Genomic DNA, 20,590 nt, shown 5'->3' with positions numbered 1-20,590 from the left:
GCTCTGAAGGCCTTGCCATCTGTGGCATCACGAGCCCGAGGACATTATGCCATCACGCTAGATGAAACCGGCCACTTACAAGACGAACACCGCACGATCCATGCTACTTTTATGGGGTGCCTACAACAGTCAAGAGACAAAAGCAGTGACTGCCAAGACCCGCAGGGGCCCCTCCTCCTCCATCGCCACACCGGCTTACTTGGTGAATCTTTGCTGACGTCTCCTGGGTGGGGGACGAGTTACAGCCTCTTGTGTGGCCTTGCCACTTCCCACCTGGCCACCTGTGTGTTTCCAAGGGCTGCTGTGACAAATTATCAAGGAGGGGAGGGGACAGAACAAGATGGTTCTTTCGAAGCTCTGAAGGCCAAGGCCCTAGCACCCTCTGAACCGCATGAGATGTGGGTAAATGTCACTGCTTAGAAGGGGCCAGCCAGGGCTTAGAGCCCACAGTACATGGGGAACCCTTGAGGGAAGGCCTAGGAAATCACAGGTAGCAAACTCCTGGCTAGCTCTGGGACCAGGCAGGATTCCCCAAGGGCCATATGGAGGCCCAACATAAAAGGCCATGGCATACTTCACAAGGGACAAAACTAGAGAGCTCAAGGCTTGGCCCTTTGGCCCATCCCTTCGCTCGGCTCCTGTCTCCTCCCCTGCTCATCACCACCTAAAGCTGAGCAATTATCCCTGTGTTTCATTGTGTGAAGTGCCAGGTTCACCTGTCCAGGACCCTTCACAATCCGCCTGACTGCCAAGGCAGTCTTGGGACCCTACCCCTGATGCTCAGGTTGTTTAAACTGTAGACTGAAGGAAGACTGCCATGGCCAATGGTTAGCACCATCTCTTGCTCTGGATGGTGCTGCGAAGATTGGTCCAGACTCTGCCATCCCATCAGCCCTTGGCCCACCAAGCACAGCTGATGACTTGATAGGAAATGCCTTAGGAACTCATGGACTGGCCCCCCCGGGGTCTCCTACCCTCCTCCTAACCCCTATCCCACCGCACCCCTTCTGGCCTGCAGTTTCTCAGCCTCTGAGAACTGGAGATACCGATGATTTAGGGGGAAATGAGCAAACAGGTTGTGTGTAGTGGGTGATCATCGAAGTGCGCTGAGGTTCCCCGGGATCTGGACATAGGGATTCTGACTGCCATTAGCAGCTCTGGCTGGGGCTACCGGGCTCAGTTCTTGGGTGTGTCTAAGTTAGAATTCTTACCAAGATAAGGTGTTTATTGGGATGTGTGGTGCATCACCAGGAAGGCTGAGGCAGGAAGACTGAGTTTGAAAGCAGCCTGAGCTGTGCAGTGAAAGCTGAGTCCTAAGCAACAGAAAGGGGTAAGAGGGCACCTACCTGTTCAAGACCACACTGGAAAGACTAACCCTCAGCAAAATGAAAGGCCTTGGGATGGACTCTCCTCCATCAGTTCCGCAGAGTGGCCAGAAAAGGGCATGGAGCCAACAAACCCACAAAACAGAAGAAAAAAATGTCTGGCAAGGCCTCATCGCGTGGAAAAGTTCCCAGCAAAGGACATAGTTAAAGGGCTGGGTCTCAAGCACCAGTGTCCATTCAGGACAGGCACCAGGCAGAGAACAGGGTGGGGGCGCGGTCTACCCACTCCTGAGACTCAGCGGCTGAGACTCAGCGCTGACCGCTCCACAGCCTCAACACCACCTTTTGAACCCCTTGCAGGCAGTCACGGGACGACGACACATGCAGAAGAAAACACTACACTGAGAACTCTAGAGCATTTTTAAACAACAAAGACTTTCAAGTGCAGAGAAACACCTTGTGCCTGTCCACTCCTAGCCTCCACCCGTCTCCTCTCACTGCTGAGGAAAGCAAAGGCCCAGCTCGCCCATGGTTCTCCACGCCAGAGGCCACTCTGTCCTTCACTGAGGCAGATCACCCGCTGTCCTCTGCGGTGCTCCCAGGAGAAATCCAGTCAGTTACCAAACAAAGCTGGTGGGCCCGGGCAGCAAGCGGGCGCCGTCCTTGTCCCAAATGCTGCCTACATGTCATGGGTGAAGCGTACAGCCATCCTGGAGTCCCCTCTGCTAGGCCTGTTCACCAGCTCCACTTCCACTGGCCCCGGAGCCTCTCCCGGAAGTCTGGGTCTCTGAGGCACGTGAGGCCTGCTTAGGCAGGCGGATGGGGACATAGGTGTTGGAGGCACAGTGCTCCTTGAGGTACTCGCCCCCCTTTTCTTCATAGTCCTTCCTGGTGACCCAGGCTCCACTGTCTTCTAGGTGATCCAAGGCCCAGTCACGTGCACCATACCAAGCATCCAGCACAGGGTTGGAGGCAAGCTGAACCTGGAACAAGAAACAGATGCACTCTAAAAAGGTATATCTACATGAGCTCTAGGCCCAGGAAGGAAGGTTCTGCAGGCCCAGGCACACCTCATCCCTGAATCACAGAAACATAGAGAAGGGCCTGGGTGGTGCCTGCATTGTGCAGAACAGCCAGCCCCAGCACCCTCCAGACAAAGCTAAGCTGACATGCACAGCCTCTTGGAAAGAACACTTAGCTGCAAAGGGACCAACTTGCAGATCCAGCTTCCTGAGTAAGGCATGCCATTTCAGGTCAGAGGGAACAGCTCCCAGGCCCCTGCTCTGTGATGCTGACAATCACAAACTATCACAAGGACAGGGGTGACCTGGAGGGGTGACCTGGAGGCCACTGATGCAGGATAGCTCTGGCCATGGCAGCAAGAGAACCTGGGAGAAAGAACCGGTGGCCAGGCACTCTGTGACTGCCAACGCTCACAGGCAGAGCAAGACTGACGTCAACAGCCACCTGAGGCCTCGTCTAGCCTGACCTGAGGCACAGTAAAGCCCTTGCCTTGAACAGGTCCCTGATTCTGGAGTCTTTGCCTCAAACACACCCCACTTCCTCTGCCAACCACAGTCCTAAGCTCGACGGGCACCTCTGGAGTTCCTGGAAATGAAGCACAGGCCACACAAAGAAGCACAGGTGGGCACGGGCTTGGACCACAGAGGCAGCACAGGTGCAAGCCTGGAGCTGGCAGAGTGGCACATCTGGGAGACAAGAACGATGACCTCTATGCCAACCTGAGCACAAAGCAAGACCCAACCTCAAAAGAAGAGAGAGAAGGAAGAAAAGAAGAAGGGGAGAGGAAGGAGGAAAGAGAAAAAACCAAAAGTAAGTGTAGGCTTGGGCAGGAGACAGCCAGGACCTGTGCAAAGGAGCCTTCCTCTCTGATGAGAGCCCTGCTCTGCCTTAGAAAAGCTGGCCAGTACAGGCCTGGTACTCTGCCTGACACAGAATATCTAGTCAGTGGCAGCTACTGTGACTAATAAAAACTGCAATGACGCCCGTGGTCACAATAGAGTACTATACAGCTATGAAAATAATGCTTTTGGAAACTGATAAACCCACAATAATACAAAAGGGAAAAAAAGCTACAAAACAAGCTATCAATCATCTTTCTGTTGATTAAAATTATAAACACGACAAGAATATGTTCTGAAAATAGACAAATAATGTTGGTCACAAACACTAATGAAACCACCATTTGATTTAGTTAAAGATTTATTTATTGCATGTATGTCTATGTACCATGTACATGCCTGGTGCCCATGGAGGCCAGAAGAGGCACTGGATCCCCAGCAACTTGACCTACAGACAGTTGTGAGCCATCATGTGGGTGCTAGGAATCAAACCCAGGTCCTCTGCAAGAGCAGAAAGTGATCTTACCACTGAGACATCTCTCCAGTTCCGAAAATCTATTTTTTTCCTTTCTTTTTTTTTTTTTTTTTTTTTGAGACAGGGTTTCTCTGTGTAACCCTGGCTGTCCTGTATCTCGCCCTGTAGACCAGGCTGGTCTTGAACTCACAGAGACTTGCCTGTCTCTGCCTCCCGAGTGCTGGGATTAAAGGCATGTGCCACCGCCTCCCGGCCTCTATTTTCTATTTTTATTTGCTCATTTAAATTGTCTGATACTTAGGAATGCTTTAAAATGATTTGAGAAAACACAACTGGACACAGCTAACTGGCAGAGTGCCCGCACAGATGTCAGTGGCTCTGGGCTCCACCACCAGCACCACAAAAGGAACAAATACCATAAAAACAAGCAAGAGAAGAAACACAATTTGTCCTGTTTGTATCATACCGGAGACTGAGCTCAAAGCCTCAGATATCCAGACAAATGCTCCACACTGAGCCCCACCCCAGCCCTAGAGTCAACAGATTAAGTATAAACAACTAGACGTGAGCCGCTGCTGCATCCAGCCCGTGGACTTGACTGAGGGGTGCTGGTGTGACACCCACCGCCCTCCCCACCAACAGTGCAGCAGGAAGGTGATGGGGGAGGGCACGAGAGGCAGTACAACTGGGTACTGTACAACCAGGTCTCTCACAGCCATCACAGGAGGCTGCTGGGATGGCCACGCTAGAGACTGTGAACATTCCAAGAGCCTTTTCCCAACACCATCTTCTCCAGCCACCCTGCCGCCTCAGTCACGCACAGGCTCATACTCTGCAATGTCCCTCCTCGGTGCCAGCGCTGCTCTCCAGCTGCCTCTTCTCTATTCCACCGCGATGTCCTCCATCGCCCAGGTGCCCTTAAGGGCTGGTATTTAGGGCCTGATCCTTGGCGCTACCTATCTCTCAGTGGTAGCCCTGAGTACCTGTGATGGCACCTCTTACCTGTTCCCTGAGTGTTGAACCACAGCTACCACTGTGGAAGCTCAGCACATCCTGGAACAATTCAGTTTTCTCTACTTCAAGCCCGTCCATCATTCCTAATCTAGTGAAAAATACCGCCCCCCCCCCCACCCCCCAGCTTTCTGAGACTGAGCCTAATAACTTTGGCTGACTCAACTCACTAACTAGTTAGTACAGGCTGACCTCCCATTATCTTCCTAAAATGTAAAGTAATCACATGACACTGACACAGACATACCCCAGCTCAGGCTCCTTCCTGTTCTGGCATGACCTAAAATAACAGCTATACAGAGAAGAGGCAACCAAGCACTCTCCTGGTACCCCAGAAAAACAAGACCCTGCCTGGAGATAAGTAAACAATAGACAACATGCTTCCCTGCAGTTGGTGAGAATCCTCTTATGCTGAGGATGCTCTTTCCACTTCAGTATATGCTCAGTCCTGTAAGCTAAACAGAACAGAGCGATATGCAAGCAGGATTCCCATCCTGTATCAGCTGAGTGAGGGTGAAGACAAGGCCAGCCACTGAACTTCTGCAGAGGGTGATGGAAGTGCAGAATCCCGGTCATTCACACCTTGGCTTTGGCGGTCACCACTAATCCAGCGGTCAGTGCCTGGATGCTAATCACAAACAGTGGGCAGGAAGAGCAGTCAGTACCTGGAAGGAGGACTGAAAGGGCCTCATCTCTAGCAGCTCCTTCTCCATTCTGGCCTTCATGCCCGGATACATCACGTTCCCACCAGTGAGGAAAACATTCTGGACCAGGGTATCCTGAACGGCCTTTGGATACCTAGGAGAGAGAGAAAGGATGCTCCAACTTGGCTGCTAGAACACACTGTAGACAGACCAGGAAAGGCAAGCTCTTGGTACAACAGTCAGCTTATCACTGTGTACATGACAATTAGAAGATAAACAAAACCAGTATTCTGCTTTTCAGTCATAGCTCTACAATACGCAGTCCAAAGATTAGAATGTTTCTGCTTTTGCAACACTTTTTCTAAGCTTGAGGATCATTTTATTAAAGTTGGAGGAAAAAAAAACCCCACAGGGCAATCAAGCTGTAAATCTCAGCAGCTGCCTGGAGAGGGGAGATAAAGGAGAGGGAGAAGGTCATGCCTTCTGAGATAGTCGGCTATAGAAAGCAGGGACAAGTCTTCAGAGACCAGTGAGAAAGCCCAAGGATCAGGGCAGCCATGTTTAGGATCACGATATCCACTGTTCCACCCTATTATAATCAAAAGCAGGCAGAGTGTAACAGACCACAGCCTTTCCTCACCCAACTGGAGTGAAGAACACTCACTGTGGGAAAGGCCTGCAAGAGTGGCAGCTGCATTCCTACAAGAAGGGGGAAGTCTTTCACAAGCACTGAAGAATTTGGGGAGTGATCTAAAAATCACTAGTCTTGTTGGGTGTGGTGGTACACATCATTAATCCCATCATTGGGGAGGCAGGGGCAGGTGGATCTCTGAGTTCCTGGTCTACAGAGTGAGTTCCAAAGTACTCAGGGCTACACAGAGAAACCTTGTCTTGAAAAACCAAAAACAGAAAAGAAAGAAAAAAAAAAATCACTAGTCTTGGGGCTGAAGAGATGGCTCAGTGGTTAAGAGTACATACCACATGCACACTGGTTATCCTTCCAGAGGACCTGGCTTCAATTCCTAGCACTCACATGCTAGATCACAACCATCTGCAGCTCTGGATCCAGGGGAGCCAATGCCCTCTTCTAAGTTTCAAAGCACCAGTCACACACACACACACACAGTCCACATACAGACATGCAGGCAAAACACTCATACACTCACACCGACACACAAACACACACAGACACAGACACACACACTTCTTTTTCTCAAGAGTACATACACACTGCTATTATTGCAAGGGACCCAAGAGGTCCCTGCACTCAATGTATACATAACACTACCCCCCATAATTAAAAATAAAATTAAATGTAAAAAAAAAAATCACTAGTCTTGCTGGATATGGTAATGTACACTTATGATCCCAGCTACTATGGAAGCTTCAAGGCCACTGAGTACATAAGGAGGCCTTATCTCAACGAATACATAAGTGTAACAATCACTGGTTTTTTAGCAATGTCAAGTTTCACATGGAAGCCAGGGTGCTGTCTCTGTTGCTCAGACTCAAAGGTTCACTTTGCAGAGCTCACAAACAAATGGAGCTCCCACCGGCTCCGCCTGCAGGCCTGGGTGAGAACAGACGACCTGAGCAGAGGCAGCAGTGGCCAGAGCTGCAGGACCCCACACCCCACCCGCCAGCGTCCATCAGTCACCTTTCCCATGCAGAACCCAGAGGAGGCTCAGGTGAGGATGGGGGGGCATCACTGCTCACCTGTCCAGAACGTAATGAAGGGTCTCTGCAATCCCCGCCTGCTCTTCTCCTATGAGAGACGGTTGGAAAATAATCTCTGGAGCACGAATCCTTTCTGTCCCAACAAACAGCTGATGGTACGCTGCCAAGTTAAACACGGGCTTCAAACCCAAGGTTTAAGAGATGTTTTTAGGCTATAATGACAATCCCCTCAGCTATCAGCTTTCTTAAATCACATCTCTAGCCCAGCTTCCCTGTGCAGGCGGGAACCACCCCTCGTCAACTCTCTCCACTTCCAGACTCTGCCTTCTACCTTTGCTCAACCTCAGAATGACGAAGCCCCACACGCTGTGCCGAATTCCCACACTGTGCCGAATCCCCCCACGCTGTGCCGAATCCCCACACTGTGCCAAATCCCCACACACACTGTACACCGAATCCCCACCCACTGTGCCGAATCCCCACGCTGTGCCATGCCCAAGTTGCAGGAGGGGACTCTGGAGAGCAGCAGCAAGAGGCCCAGAGGGGAACCTTGTCTCTGCCCATCCTGGCTAGCACCTCCTCCCCCCGAAGCCTCAGATAGTCAGTTTGTCTTGCTGCCACCATCATGACAGGAGGCACAGATCCCAGTAAGGGTGATGATGTTGGCTATAATGTAAAGGGAACCACTGAGAGCCAGTCTGTAGGTCTGGAGGCCTCAGTCACTAGACAGATACCTCTGCTACCAGCTGCTCACATTCAGGGTGGCACCAGCCCCTCAACCACCCGCCAGGGAAAGCCTGACTGCTGCTGAGAGTACTGGTGCCCTTGCTGAAGCACCACTGGGGGTTCCGATGCCCCCAGAGAAGCAGACTGGGCCAGTCACTTATGCCAACGACCTCAAAATGTACGTGTGGTCTTGGTAGCAATAGTCAAACCTGGACTGTGGTGACTGGCTTCTCCACTTCGGGCGCTTCCTCTGAGAACAAGGGCTCGAAATCATTGATGCTCTCCACATCCTCCAGGGAGGGCTCCAGTTGCTCCAGGTCAGGGGTCTGAGGGCAGAACAATGCAATAATCAAACAGCAGAGAAACCCGTCACCAGCAAACCTCAGCTCTGATTCTATCCTGAAAATGGATGGAGTCTTGCCCAGTATTCCAAACACCTGTCCAAAAACTAAACACTCTTCAAAGCAATTCACACGGGAGGGGGGTGGGTGTTAACAAGACTAAAAGACAACCAGCAAGACGGCTCAAAGGGTAAGGGGGCTTGCCACAAAACTGACAACCTGAGTTCAATCTCTGAAACCCACAAGGGGAAGGAGAGAATTAACCCTCAGAAACTGTCCTCTGACCTTCATGCTTGTGTGCGCACGCACACACATGCACACGCGCGCACACACACACACACACACACACACACACACACAAACGTGCACAATTTAAAAACAAAAAAGGTCAGGTGTGTTAATCCCATCATTTGGGAGGTAGAAGCAGGCAGAGTTCGAGGCCAGTCTGGTCTACAGAGTGAGTTAAGGACAGTCAGCGCTTCAGAGTGAGACCCTGTCTCAAGGGGGGGGGGGGGGGGAGAGAGAGAGAGAGAGAGAGAGAGAGAGAATATAAACAAAGTCCAAAGTCTAGTCTTTATAGCGTTCTCATGAGAATAATTCAGCATTTCAGGGACCACAATGGATTGATCTGCAGGAAAAAGCAAACACTAGTGAATGCTGGCTGAAACTCCCAGCTGCATTACCAGTTCAGCCTTTACTCCATAGCTGGGTTTCAGTATTCATTCTGGAGGGCCCACCTAGTCACTTCATTCTCACTGAATTACACTGGGGGAAATACTAAAAGGTAGACCAGGTTGGCCAATGTCACAGCCAAGCTTACCCCAGGAAGGAGAACTATAATTCACCCTACTCACCAACAAGGCAGACTGACTGTTAGGGATTTGGTGACAGATTGGTGCACCTGTTGTGGGATAGTCTCTTTGTACACTGTGAAGATGTGTCTGTTCTACTTAAGGCACCTTCTGATTGGTTTAATAAAGAGCTAAATGGCCAATAGCTAAGCAGGAGAGGATAAGTGGGACTTCCAGGGAGAGGTAGGAACTCTGGAAAGAATCTGAGAAGTGAGGGATTCACCATGGAAACTCGGAGGAAGTTGGACATACAGTTCTGAGGAGAGGTAATGAGCCACAATGTAGAATGTAGATTAATATAAACAGGTTAATTTAAGTTTTAAGAGCTAGTTGGAGACAAGCCTAAGCTAAGGCCAAGCTTTTATAATGAATAAAAAGTCTCCATGTCATTATTTGGGAACTGATAGTCCAAAGAAAGACCCACTGTATACATCAAATTTGCTATAGAGAGAGCAACGTGTGTGTGTGTGTGTGTGTGTGTGTGTGTGTGTGTGTGTGTGTGTGTATGCATATGCACATGTGTGCACGTCACTGTACATACGTGTGGACAGTGAGAGACTGAAGTCTGGTGTCTTCCTCTACTGCTCTCCATCTTACTATTTAAAAAATGTATGTGTCTATGCCTGTGTGGGGGTATGTACATGTGTGTACAGGTGCCCAAGGAGCCCAGAGGCATCCGATTTCTGGGAGCTGGAGATACAGGTGGTTATGAGTCACCCAGTGTGGACAGTGAACACTGAACTCAGGTTCTCAACAAGCAGTACAGCAATGGCAGCTGACCCTCTCTCTAGTGCCCACTGTACTGTGTGAGAGCCTCGCTCTGACCCTGATACTCCCTGGTCTGGCTGGACTGGCTGGCCAGCGAGCTCTGGGGATCCTCCTGTCTTTGCCACCCTAGGACTTGGCTTACAGGCACACTCCACAATGCCTAGCCTGAGTACTGGGGGTCCAAACTTAGTCCTCATGCTTGAGGGGCCAAGGTCATCTCCCCACCCCGCTAAAACAAGCTTTTGAAATGTCTGAGACCTTCCCCAGCCTACAAAGATCGGCTGTATGTCTCCAGAGCACAGACAAGGTACTGTGACGAGACGGAGGGATGCTGAAAACATAGCACATAAGGAACATCTGCTGGAAAAACTGCAGGAAAAGAAACACAGGACAGCAGGTCTCCAGCTGCCCCGGATCCCACTTTCAGCTGCTTGTTTTTCCTTTCGATTCAAAACCTGCTCTCTGCATCTGACCCTGTGGTACTTCTAGGTCTTACTAATATGTTAATGGATGAATGCACAACAGACAAATGGTTTTGAGTTCCAGAACATAGCATGAAGGCTGGAAAAGCAAATGAAAATGCCCAGTGGTTCAGTGGAAGTTGGTCTGGGGTACCCAGGAACAGTGAGGGGAGCAGAGGTCCCCTCTTCCCTAGACTGTAGTATCCAGAGCAAGCCACCTGGTCCCATACTTATGCAAAGCAGTGTTCTCAACATTGGCCACTGTAAAGTTAAAGCACTAATCAACAGAATTACTGAAGGTACTCGGCATCCTACAATATCAACTCAACCAGAATTTAATTCCTATGTAAAAATAAATACATTCTTCTCATTAGCACGCAATTTTGCTTTCATTCAGTAAATGGCAAAACTGAACCTACACACCTGGGTTCTGTAAAAATTTCTCTGGGTTCAGCAGGGTCATAAGCAGAAAAGGTCTGAAAAGGCTGCTCTTGAGCAGGCCGTGGGCAGGGAACGTAAGGCTGAGAGCTGACGCTATGGTGACATTCCATCTGGGAGCCTGTGTTGTAACAACAAGTGCCACACTGACTCAAACACAGCTGTGGCGTCACCCATGTGCACTACCCTGTACCCAGCATCAAACTGCACGGACCCTGACTCTTCCACAGCACCGTGTCTTTCTAAAAAGACCAGTAATAAAGAGTTTAAAGCAAGCTGTCTTGATGGCTGGAGGTAGCTTGATTGGTAGAGTGCTTGCCTAGAGTTCACGAAGCAGCCCCAGATGTGATTCCCAGAACCACCTCAACTGGACACGGTGACAGTACACACTTATAATCCCTGCAATGGGGGGCGGGGGTAGAAGCAGGAGGGCCAGGAGGGCGAGAGGTTCATGGTCATTCGTGGCCACATACTAGGTTCAAGGTCAGCCTAGGCTGCTATATGAAACGCTGTCTCAAAGAGAGAAAGCTGAAGGCTGTAAAGATGGCTCAGGAAGGAAAGGCACTGGTAGCCACACCTAAGGACCCGAGATTACCTCCCCAGGCCCTGTCACCTCCGGCTTGCTGTCCACCACATCCACCTCAAGGCTGGCTTCCGCCTGAAGGATTTTCTGCTTAGCCTGCTCCACTGCCAAGGTGAGCTTCTGTATGTAGGACTGTAGTTCTTCTGGGGAGTCCATGTTGAGCTCTATCAGAGCTTTGTGAAACTGGTCCATCTGGCCATCCTCTAGGAGCTCCTGAAAGCAGAGCAGGCACAATCTATTCTCAAAGATAGGTTGTGTGTGTGTGTGGGGGGGGGGTTTCTGGGGTTCCCTAGCCAGCCCCCAGTAGAATCACCCCTCCAGTTCTCACCACAGGCTCACACATGCCCTCCTCTCCAACTATCTGGCTAGCTAGCATTGCATACTGGATACTGGTTTCAGCACCAGCTAATTAGTGAAAACTAATCCACAGTGACAGACATCAAAGATGAGTGGGAAGGTGTCACTGAGAGGAGATGATGGTAATGCTGCTCCTCCATCTGACAGCAAGAACATGGACATGTGTCACTCTGTGAAACTCACTGAGATGCCCACCCTGAGATCTGTGTACTACACATGCTGCACTTACATAGAAAAGTTTGAAAACAACAAAATTAATCAATAAACAGAGCTGGAGTCCACAGCTCCGCACAGACACCTGCTGCTGTGATATTAATCATCTGCTTGAGTCTGGTCTCTGGACTCCCAATTTGAAAGGTGCCTTGATGGCCAATGCACGCTATGGCCAAGGAAAGCAGAGGAGACGAGAGCGCGCCGGGAGCACCTCGCTGCCCTCACCTGCACGTACAGCAGCCGCTCCAGCCGCTCCTGATCCAGCTGCAGCTTCTCCTCCCGCCGCCGGGCGTTGAGCTCTTGCAGCCGTCGCAGCTGCTGCTGCCGCCGCTCCTGCTTCTCCTCGGCCGTCAGTGTGCTGCCCAGGAGCTTGCTGGAGAAGGGCAGCTGCATCTTGTGGACATTGTTCTCATAGTAATCAGGACACCGCCACTTCTGCAACTCTGCAAAGAAACGGTTTGGGGCCTTTAGAGATGAAAGCCCTGTTGGCAGTGAAACAGAAGGTCCATGGCAGGCACAAGTGACACTGCACACACTCAGACCCTCTGAATCCACCGAAACACCAAATGCAGCTGTAAAACCCAGGCATACACAGACCTGCTCTGAGGGTCTCCAGAGAGAAATCACACAAGGAGGAAGCTGGAACAGCCAGAGGGAAGGAAAACCTGTTAAACACACGAGGCTAACTGCCTCGTGAGTCACTTAAAGCATGTTTCATAACTTGAACTAAAAATAATAACAGCATCACTGTCTGATGGGCTCCCAGTGTTCACAGGTTTAGCAGGTAAGACACTGACAGAGAGCATAAAGAAGTCTACTGCTAACATTGCTACCCGGAGTGATCACTACTGCATCTACACAGATGAGAAGTTACACTCTGCTCTCTTCTCTAGAGAAACCACCTAAAGAATACAGTCCAGCTGAGTGTGGTGATGCACACCTTTAGCTCCACCTTTTGGTTCAAGGATCTCTCTGTTCAAGGCAAGCTTGGACCATATAAAGAGCTCTAGGCCAGGCAGATCTGCATAGTAAGACCCTGCCTCAAAAATAAAATAAAATAGAAATCCAATAACCTAAAAGGCAGAGAGAAAAAGAAAATAGTAGTCTTAAATTCAAATGCATTAACTGGAAATGGTCTTAGCACTGACAGGGTGCTGCTGAGGAGCACAAGGCCTGGATGCCGTCCCTGATTGAACAAAGAGTAATAAACATTTAGTGTAACACAACCACAAGCTCATCTGGAGTACACTGATAAAGAACTGAGGGATGCCAGCAGGAAGTGGTGGTGTCTGCCCCTAATCCTAGCACCTGAGAAGCAGAGGAAGGAGGATTAAGAGTTCAAGGCTAACCTCAGATAATCTGGGAGTTTTAAGGATAGCTTACCACATAAACCCTATTCAAAAGAAGGCTGGATTGGCTTTGTTTGTTTGTTTCTTTATTTTGAGACAGGATCTCACTATGTAGTCCTGGCTAGCCTGGAACTTACTAATAAACCAGGCTGGCCTCAAACTCAGAGATCCATCTGTCTCTGCCTCCTTAGTGCTAGGATTAAAGGTGTGTCTCACCTCGCCCTGGTAGAGTGACTCTTAATGTTCAAGTAGCCTTCAAAGCAAACAAATAAATATCTAGAATAAAAAGGGACATCACATCATGATAAAAGGTCAACAGATAAGAAGATGTAACAGTGTCCAAATATGTAGCTAACAAGACAAAGCCAGATAAGGAACACACACTGACAGATCTGGGCTGGGAACACAGCTCAGAAACAGAGTGCTTGCCTAGCACTGTAAACTCTGGTCCTCAGGTAACAAAGAAAGAAAAGAAAACAACAACAACACACAAGTGACAGGACTGAAAGGAGAAACAGGGACACCCACAATTACATCTAATGACATCAGTAATCTTCCCAATTATCAGAGAACCAGGAGACAGAAGGTGCTATCAAGGCTACAGCAGTGTGGACCACCACCACCACCAGGCACCTGAACACCTACCCATGGACACCTGAATACCTGAATACCTACCCATGGGACACCTGAACACCTACCCATGGACACCTGAACACCTACCCATGGACACCTGAACACCTACCCATGGACACCTGAACACCTACCCATGGACCCCTGAACACCTACCCATGGACACCTGAACACCTACCCATGGACACCTGAACACCTACCCATGGACACCTGAATACCTACCCATGGACACCTGAACACCTACCCATGGACACCTGAACACCTACCCATGGACCCCTGAACACCTACCCATGGACACCTGAACACCTACCCATGGACCCCTGAACACCTACCCATGGACCCCTGAACACCTATGGACACCTGAACACCTACCCATGGACACCTGAACACCTACCCATGGAGCACAGTAAATGCCCTTCAAGTGTATAAATATGACCACATGCCGGGCCCTACAATAAACAAGTTAGCTCTTTCACCATAATAGAATTAAACTAAAGGTAAGTCACAGAAAGGTGTCTCACAACATATTTCTAAACAGTCAGTTAAAGAAGCAGTCTTGAAGAAATTACAAAATATTTAAACTCAATAAAAATTAAAACGTATCAAAATTCATGGGATGCAGACACAGCAGCAGTGCTGAAAAGGGAACTTCACAGGACTATATGCTATTAAATTTATTTTATGTGCAGGAATAATTTTGCCTCCATGTGTCTGTGCACCACATGCATGCAATGTTCATGGGAGCCACAAGAGGGCATCAGATCCCCTGGGTCTGCAGTGATGGGTTTGTGAGCTAGGATTACATAGGTACATAGTGAGAGCCTGTCTCAAACAAAAGAAAATAAGCTACTCTAATACCAAAGTATATCAAGGAAAGGGAACTCACAAACTTTCTCTCCATGTTTATCTCCCCAACTTGTTTGTGCCTCATAATCACATGTGCTTAACAGAGTGTTCTGAAGACTCAGCTACCCTGATACGGTTAAGATGAACCACGCCATTGGGAAGCTGAGGCAGGAGAACCGAGAGTCTGATGTCAGGATGGGCCTCCATAAGGAGACTGTCCAAAAAAGCAAACGATTTTTTAAAAAAGAAAGGGAAAAAAAGGCAGATGGTAAATTTTATGGTCTATAGTTTTCACAATTGAGGTTGAGCTTTTTTATTTTCTTTGTTGGGCTTTCTGTGTACTTGTGTGTGGTTGGGTTTTTTTAATCTTTGCCTGCTTGTGTGTTAAGGACACTGTGCATCTGCCTGATGCCCATGGAGGCCAGAGGAGGGCAGCAGATACCTGGACTGGAATTGGGGGTGGTAGTGGGCCACCATATGGGCGCTCCAAACCGAACCCAGGCCCTCTGCAAGAGCAGCCAGTGCTCTGCGCCATCTCTCCAGCCTCCAGGCTTGTTTCTTTTGAAACAGGGTCTCATACAGTCTATGCTGGCCTCAAACTCACCGTGGGGCAAAGATGGCCTTACACATAGGACCCTCCTACGTCTACCTCCCAGGTGTGCTGGGCCTGCAAGTCTGTTTCATGCATCCGATTCATTCTAAGCTAGGGACGGAACCTAGGACAGCAAGTAACCTGCAAGTGAGCTACATCCCCCGCCCCTGCAATCTTTTTTTTTATATTTGTGTGTATATGTATATGTGTATGGGCACATGTGTGGAGGCATGTGTACATCATGGCGTACATGTGAGGTTGGAGGACAACCTGCTAAAGTTGGTTCTCTCTTTCCACCTTATGGGTTCTGGAAGCAAGCACATTTGCCCAATGAGCCATCTCACAGGCCCCCCTTTTCTTTCAAAGATAACACATCTGGATGCAGCCAGTACTCCTGTTACCTTCCAGCACTCTGTCCTTAGAGTGTACTAAATAAGCTTTCTGTTCAAAGACTAACAATCAAATAAAGGAATTATATTTATTACTTTTGCTTTTCTAAAGCTCAGCAGCAGTCAGCTGAAGGCCAGTACCTTTAATGACCACAAGAAAACCCAGTCACACACTGTGGGAAAAAGAGCTATCTTAATAGTGTTACTGACCATAGCTGTTGGTTTTTTTTTTTTTTTTTTTTTTTTTTTTGGTTTTTCGAGACAGGGTTTCTCTGTGTAGCTTTGCGCCTTTCCTGGAACTCACTTGGTAGCCCAGGCTGGCCTCGAACTCACAGAGATCCGCCTGGCTCTGCCTCCCGAGTGCTGGGATTAAAGGCGTGCGCCACCACCGCCCGGCTAGCTGTTGGGTTTTATCTGAATCATTTACATTTGTAAGGAAGACATTATTCATCACATCTGTCTAATAAGCAATAATAACCAAAGTATATCGAAGTAAAATACAATTAGAAGCTCAAGATACTTAGAGGCCAAGGCAGGAACATCAGGATCTGAGTCTATACTCAAGTAGTGGCCAGCCTGGGCTATATAAGGAGACCGTCTCAAAAATAAAAGTTCAAGATACATTGAAACCGAAGAAGTATTCTGACATCACTCTAATGATGTTAGAAAAGCAATTTCAATTGGTCTCAAACTTTTTTTGTTTTTGTTTTGTAGAGACAAGATTTCTATGTGTAGCCCTGGCTGTTCTGGAACACACTCTGTGGACCAGGCTGGCTTTGAACTCAGAGATCCCTCTGCCTGTGCCTCCTGAGTGCTGGGGTTTAAAGGCGTGTACCACCACGCCCAGCTGGTCTCCAACTTTGTAAGCTGGCACATTGTGCTTCCTCTCTCAAAAATGTTAACGTGTAAAACAAGCTGAAAATTATACTGGAGGCACATTATAATATATACTGGTGTGTGAAGGGAACATGACAATGACTTGGCCGAATAATCTCACAAAGAGAACACCAAAGAGGGGAGATGGATGCTGAGTAAGCAAGGCTCACACTGGTAACAATGTGAAGAACCCTCAAAGGCCAACAGAGCTAGAAAATTGGAGCCAGGTCCCCTGCATCGCCTGCCCCCACCCCCTGCATCACCTGCCCCGTAGTCCTCAGCAATGTAGCTGTGCTCCTGTAGAATCTCCTCCATGCGGCTGAGTGTGATGGCTGCTAGGTGCCCCGGATACTTCAGCTGGAGGAGCCGCTGCAGGTAGCCAGCCGCCTGACTTCCTCCGAGATTGATGCGTTTGCAGTTTTTGGCATCTAGCCTACACCAAAGTAGTAAAGAACAACATTGAAAGTCTGTGCAGCGTAAAAGACAGAACGTGGAACATCTTGGGGAAAACGGGAATTTAATGCAGACAAAGAAGCAGACTAGTGGAGGGTTGAGGCATCTAAAACCCCATATCAGGAAGGTTCCCCTGTGGAAATGTTCACCCAAGACCAGAATTCCGACTGCACACCCAGACATGTGGCCCTTTAACTTCTGGCCAGAGTCTCAGAGTCTCATAGTGGCACATGCCTTTGATCCCAGCACTTAGGAGGCAGAGGCAGGCAGATCTCTTGTAAATTCCAGGTCAGCCTGGTCTACAGAGTGAGTTCCAGGACAGCCAGGGCTATGTAAAGAGACCCTGTCTCAGAAAAAATACCAAGGGGGAAAAAAAAGACAGTTCAACAGAATAAATACAAATTCCAAAGGGTAATTATCATGTGGCTCAGCCTGTACTTCTGGGATGGGGTGGGGTGGCTAGAGTCAAGTAGCTTAGAAATAACAGAGAAAATGGTCAAGCATGCCAATTCCAAGGGCTAGGATTCTGCATTTCATAAACTCCTGAGAACTGCGTCCCTCCACAGTTAGATGAGTAAGCACATACATACAGCTAGGTGAAGAGGCAAGAAGAGCCTCATTTTAGCAGGACTGCAAATCTAAGCACCCAGCTCTGGAGCCAGGGCTCGCTGGCTCTGGCACACACCTCTTTATGTGGGAAACAAACACAATGGTAGCCTCATCTCACATGAGAAAATAAAACTAAACTCTAAGACAGGAACAGATGAAAAGTATCTCTGCCTTTTATTCAACTCTGAAAATTCCCACAATTGCCTAGCATGTGTTAGGACAATACAACCAAAAATAAAGGTATAGACAATATGAATCAAAGAGCTTACAATGCAAAAATTCTTAATTAAAAAAATAACTCCAGAAGCTCAGTGTGATGGTACACATCTTTAATCCCAGCATTCCGGAGGCAGAGGCAGGCAGATCTCTGTGAGTTTGAGGTCAGCCTGGTCTACAAAGCGAGTTCCAGGACAGCCAGGGCTCTTACACAGAGAAACCCTGTCTCAAATAACAAAAAAACAAAAATGACTCCAGAATACCAAGATGGTCTGCATTAAATATATTCAAGAGACGAGAAATGGCTCCAATGGTAAAGGCGCTTGGTGTCACAACTGAGGACTTTGAGTTTAATTCTTTGGGACCCATGTGGTAGAGAGAACCAATGTCTTTATGTTGTCCTCTGACTTCCACATTCCTGCCAAGCACTCTCAGTTCCACATACATACACAGGAACACAAAAATATTTGTTTGTTTTTTGAGACAGAGTTTCTCTGTGTAGCCTTGGCCGTCCTGGAACTTACTCTGTAGATCAGGCTGGCCTTAAACTCACAAAGATCCACCAACCTGTGCCTCCCCAATGTGAAGAAGATTAAATGCTGTAGGATGGTCCTTCTGTATGCTGTGAATATGTGCTGCTCTCACTGGTTAATAAAAAGCTGACAGGACTGTAGCTAGCAGGAAGTTAGGCAAGAAAGCCAAACTGGGAATGCTGGGAAGAAGGGCAGAGTCAGAGTTGCCAGCCAGACGCAGAGGAAGCAAGATGAGAATGTCGTACTGAGAAAAGGTACCAAGTCACATGGCTAAACACAGATAAGAATTATGGGTTAATTGTTGATTTAAGTGTAACAGCTAGTTAGTAATAAGCCTGAGCTACTAACTGAGCATTTATAATTTATGTTAAGCCTCTGAGTGATTATTTGAGAGCAGCTGCAGCACACAGGAAAACTTCTGTTTTCAATTAAAGTCCTGTGCCACCAATGCTGGGTTAGAGAGAAATAAATATATTCAAATAACCTACTCAAAACATGTTTATTGAATGTCTAATATGGGTAGGTATGTATTCCCCCATAAATCAAAATTATAAAATTATCTGTCAGTTAGATGTGAGACCCACTTGAACTCCCTCCAAGAGGTCCCGAAAGACAGGTAAAATAACTTACAAAGTCACACACTGATGTAGGTCTGAGCTAAGCCCAGTTCAGTCCATCATCTAGCACTTGCCAGACATTCCCAACAGGTACCTTTACATTCCAGTTTTCCAGTGGCCCTAAATCAATGCTTCTTAAATGCCACTTAAATGCCACAAGTGCAGCTCACCTTCCTTCCAAGACAGGTAAAATGTGTGTACACTGGTAGCCAGATGAAATAATGAGGCCACTGGAAAGGGCATTCTTGGGCATGTTGTGGTAGAAGCTGAAGAGGCTGTCTATCCCATAGGCAACCTTCGGGATCCTGTAGCATTCAAAAAGGAGCTCGGACATCATTTGGCGGGAATAAAGTGGGTTGCACACGGCCTCTGTCAAAACTATGGGATGATCAACGCAGCCCTACTTTGAAAGAGAAGCACAAATAGATGAATGAGAACAGAACATGCATGAAATGCAAAAATAACCCCAAATCCTTGTTTCAGGGCTGAATTTGCTTTATATCTCTAATTAAAAACCTAATGGAGGGCTAGAGAGAAAGCACTGGGTAAGAGCAGAGGACCCAAGTTTGTGTCCCTCATCAGGTCCACTCAGAACCACTTGATTCCAGCTGCAGAAGGTCTCAGGCCTAAGGCACATACAATTTTGAAATAATAAATCTTTAAAAAGGCGATCAAAAGCAATTATAAAGCATACATTTCATTTTTGGAAAGCACTAACATGTGGTCAACTTAAGCTTTGTGTTTGTTTGGGATTTTTTGTTTTTTGATAGAGTGTTTTTGTGTGATAGTCCTGGCTGTCCTCGAACTCACAGCGATCTGCCTGCCTCTGCTTCTGGAGTGCTGGGATTAAAGGCGGAGTGCTGGGATTTAAAGGCGTGCACCACCACTCCCCGCTCAATTCAAGTTTATTAAGTCAAGCTTTGGCCCAACTGTTAATAAATCATGTGGGCTCTATCTTCAAAATATTTCCAGGATCGGACTGGTTCTTGTCATCCACTGAAGGATAAAGACACCGTGGTTCAGGCACTAATGTTTCCTTAACATCCTTAACTCCTAGCACAGGGCAGACACACGAGAAGTATCTGGAACTTGACAGCCTGGAGTATTGGCCCCGCCCGGCCCGCCCTCACCTGCGAGGAGACACCCAGATGTTGGAAGCTGTAGTCCAGCAGCAGTTCCTGCAGCTCCAGATTGACCGGTACGTTGCGATCGAAGGGAGAGCGCAGCATCCAACGCAGCGGCTCCAGGCTGCCCAGCGCGTTGCCCACCTGAGGCCCCGGCCCGCCGCGCGCTCCGCCACGGCCGCGCGCGCACACGGCGCGGAACTGCAGGCGCGGCTCGGGGCCCGGGTCCGGCCCGGGACACGCCCACCCGGCGCGAGCCTGGAATGATCCGTTGTCCAGCACCAGCGGCACCGGCTGCGAGCCGAAGGCCACCGGCTCGGCGTCCAGCACCGGATCCGGAGCGGCCCGGGCATCTCGAAACCGGAACACGTTGGCCTCCATCTTGGCCAGAGCCGGCCCCGCCTCGACGCCGCGTGCGCCACGAAGCCCCGCCCCTGTCTGAGTCGCAGGGACCTGTAGTGTCGGGAAGCCTTCTCCTTACGCGAGGACGCGCTGGGTTTTGCACGTGATTCGTTCCTGGTGATCCAGAACCTTCTGTGGGCTTCTAAACCCTGTTGGTACCGGCCGCGAGTCCTACGCCTGGGTCTAGCTCACCCCCGAGAGCCTTCGTGTGGCCACGCCTCT

The 20,590-nt window shown here is 48.8% G+C and overlaps 1 protein-coding gene across 3 annotated transcripts; it reads right to left on the bottom strand.

Moving 5' to 3' along the window:
• Positions 1-1,727: 1,727 nt before the first annotated feature.
• On the bottom strand, positions 1,728-20,590 carry Actr5 (actin related protein 5). Of its 3 annotated transcripts, none has more exons than XM_015999540.3 (9): positions 19,973-20,589; positions 19,013-19,242; positions 16,678-16,847; positions 11,958-12,175; positions 11,175-11,375; positions 7,930-8,046; positions 7,034-7,173; positions 5,339-5,471; positions 1,728-2,308 (listed from the first exon to the last, which is right to left on the bottom strand). In XM_015999540.3, the coding sequence occupies exons 1-9, from the start codon at positions 20,345-20,347 to the stop codon at positions 2,051-2,053; spliced, it is 1,842 nt and encodes a 613-aa protein (XP_015855026.1). In that variant the 5' UTR covers positions 20,348-20,589; the 3' UTR covers positions 1,728-2,050. The 3 variants fall into 3 exon arrangements, with proteins under 3 accessions (XP_015855026.1, XP_006971118.1, XP_042132634.2); XM_006971056.4 differs by having other exon boundaries at positions 11,193-11,375; XM_042276700.2 differs by lacking the exon at positions 19,013-19,242 and having other exon boundaries at positions 19,973-20,590.

The sequence above is a fragment of the Peromyscus maniculatus genome, chromosome 4 (assembly GCF_049852395.1).
Source record: "Peromyscus maniculatus bairdii isolate BWxNUB_F1_BW_parent chromosome 4, HU_Pman_BW_mat_3.1, whole genome shotgun sequence".
Classification (NCBI taxonomy): domain Eukaryota; kingdom Metazoa; phylum Chordata; class Mammalia; order Rodentia; family Cricetidae; genus Peromyscus; species Peromyscus maniculatus.
Note: the sequence above shows the minus strand (reverse complement) of the source record. Positions and strands in the feature narration are given on the sequence as shown.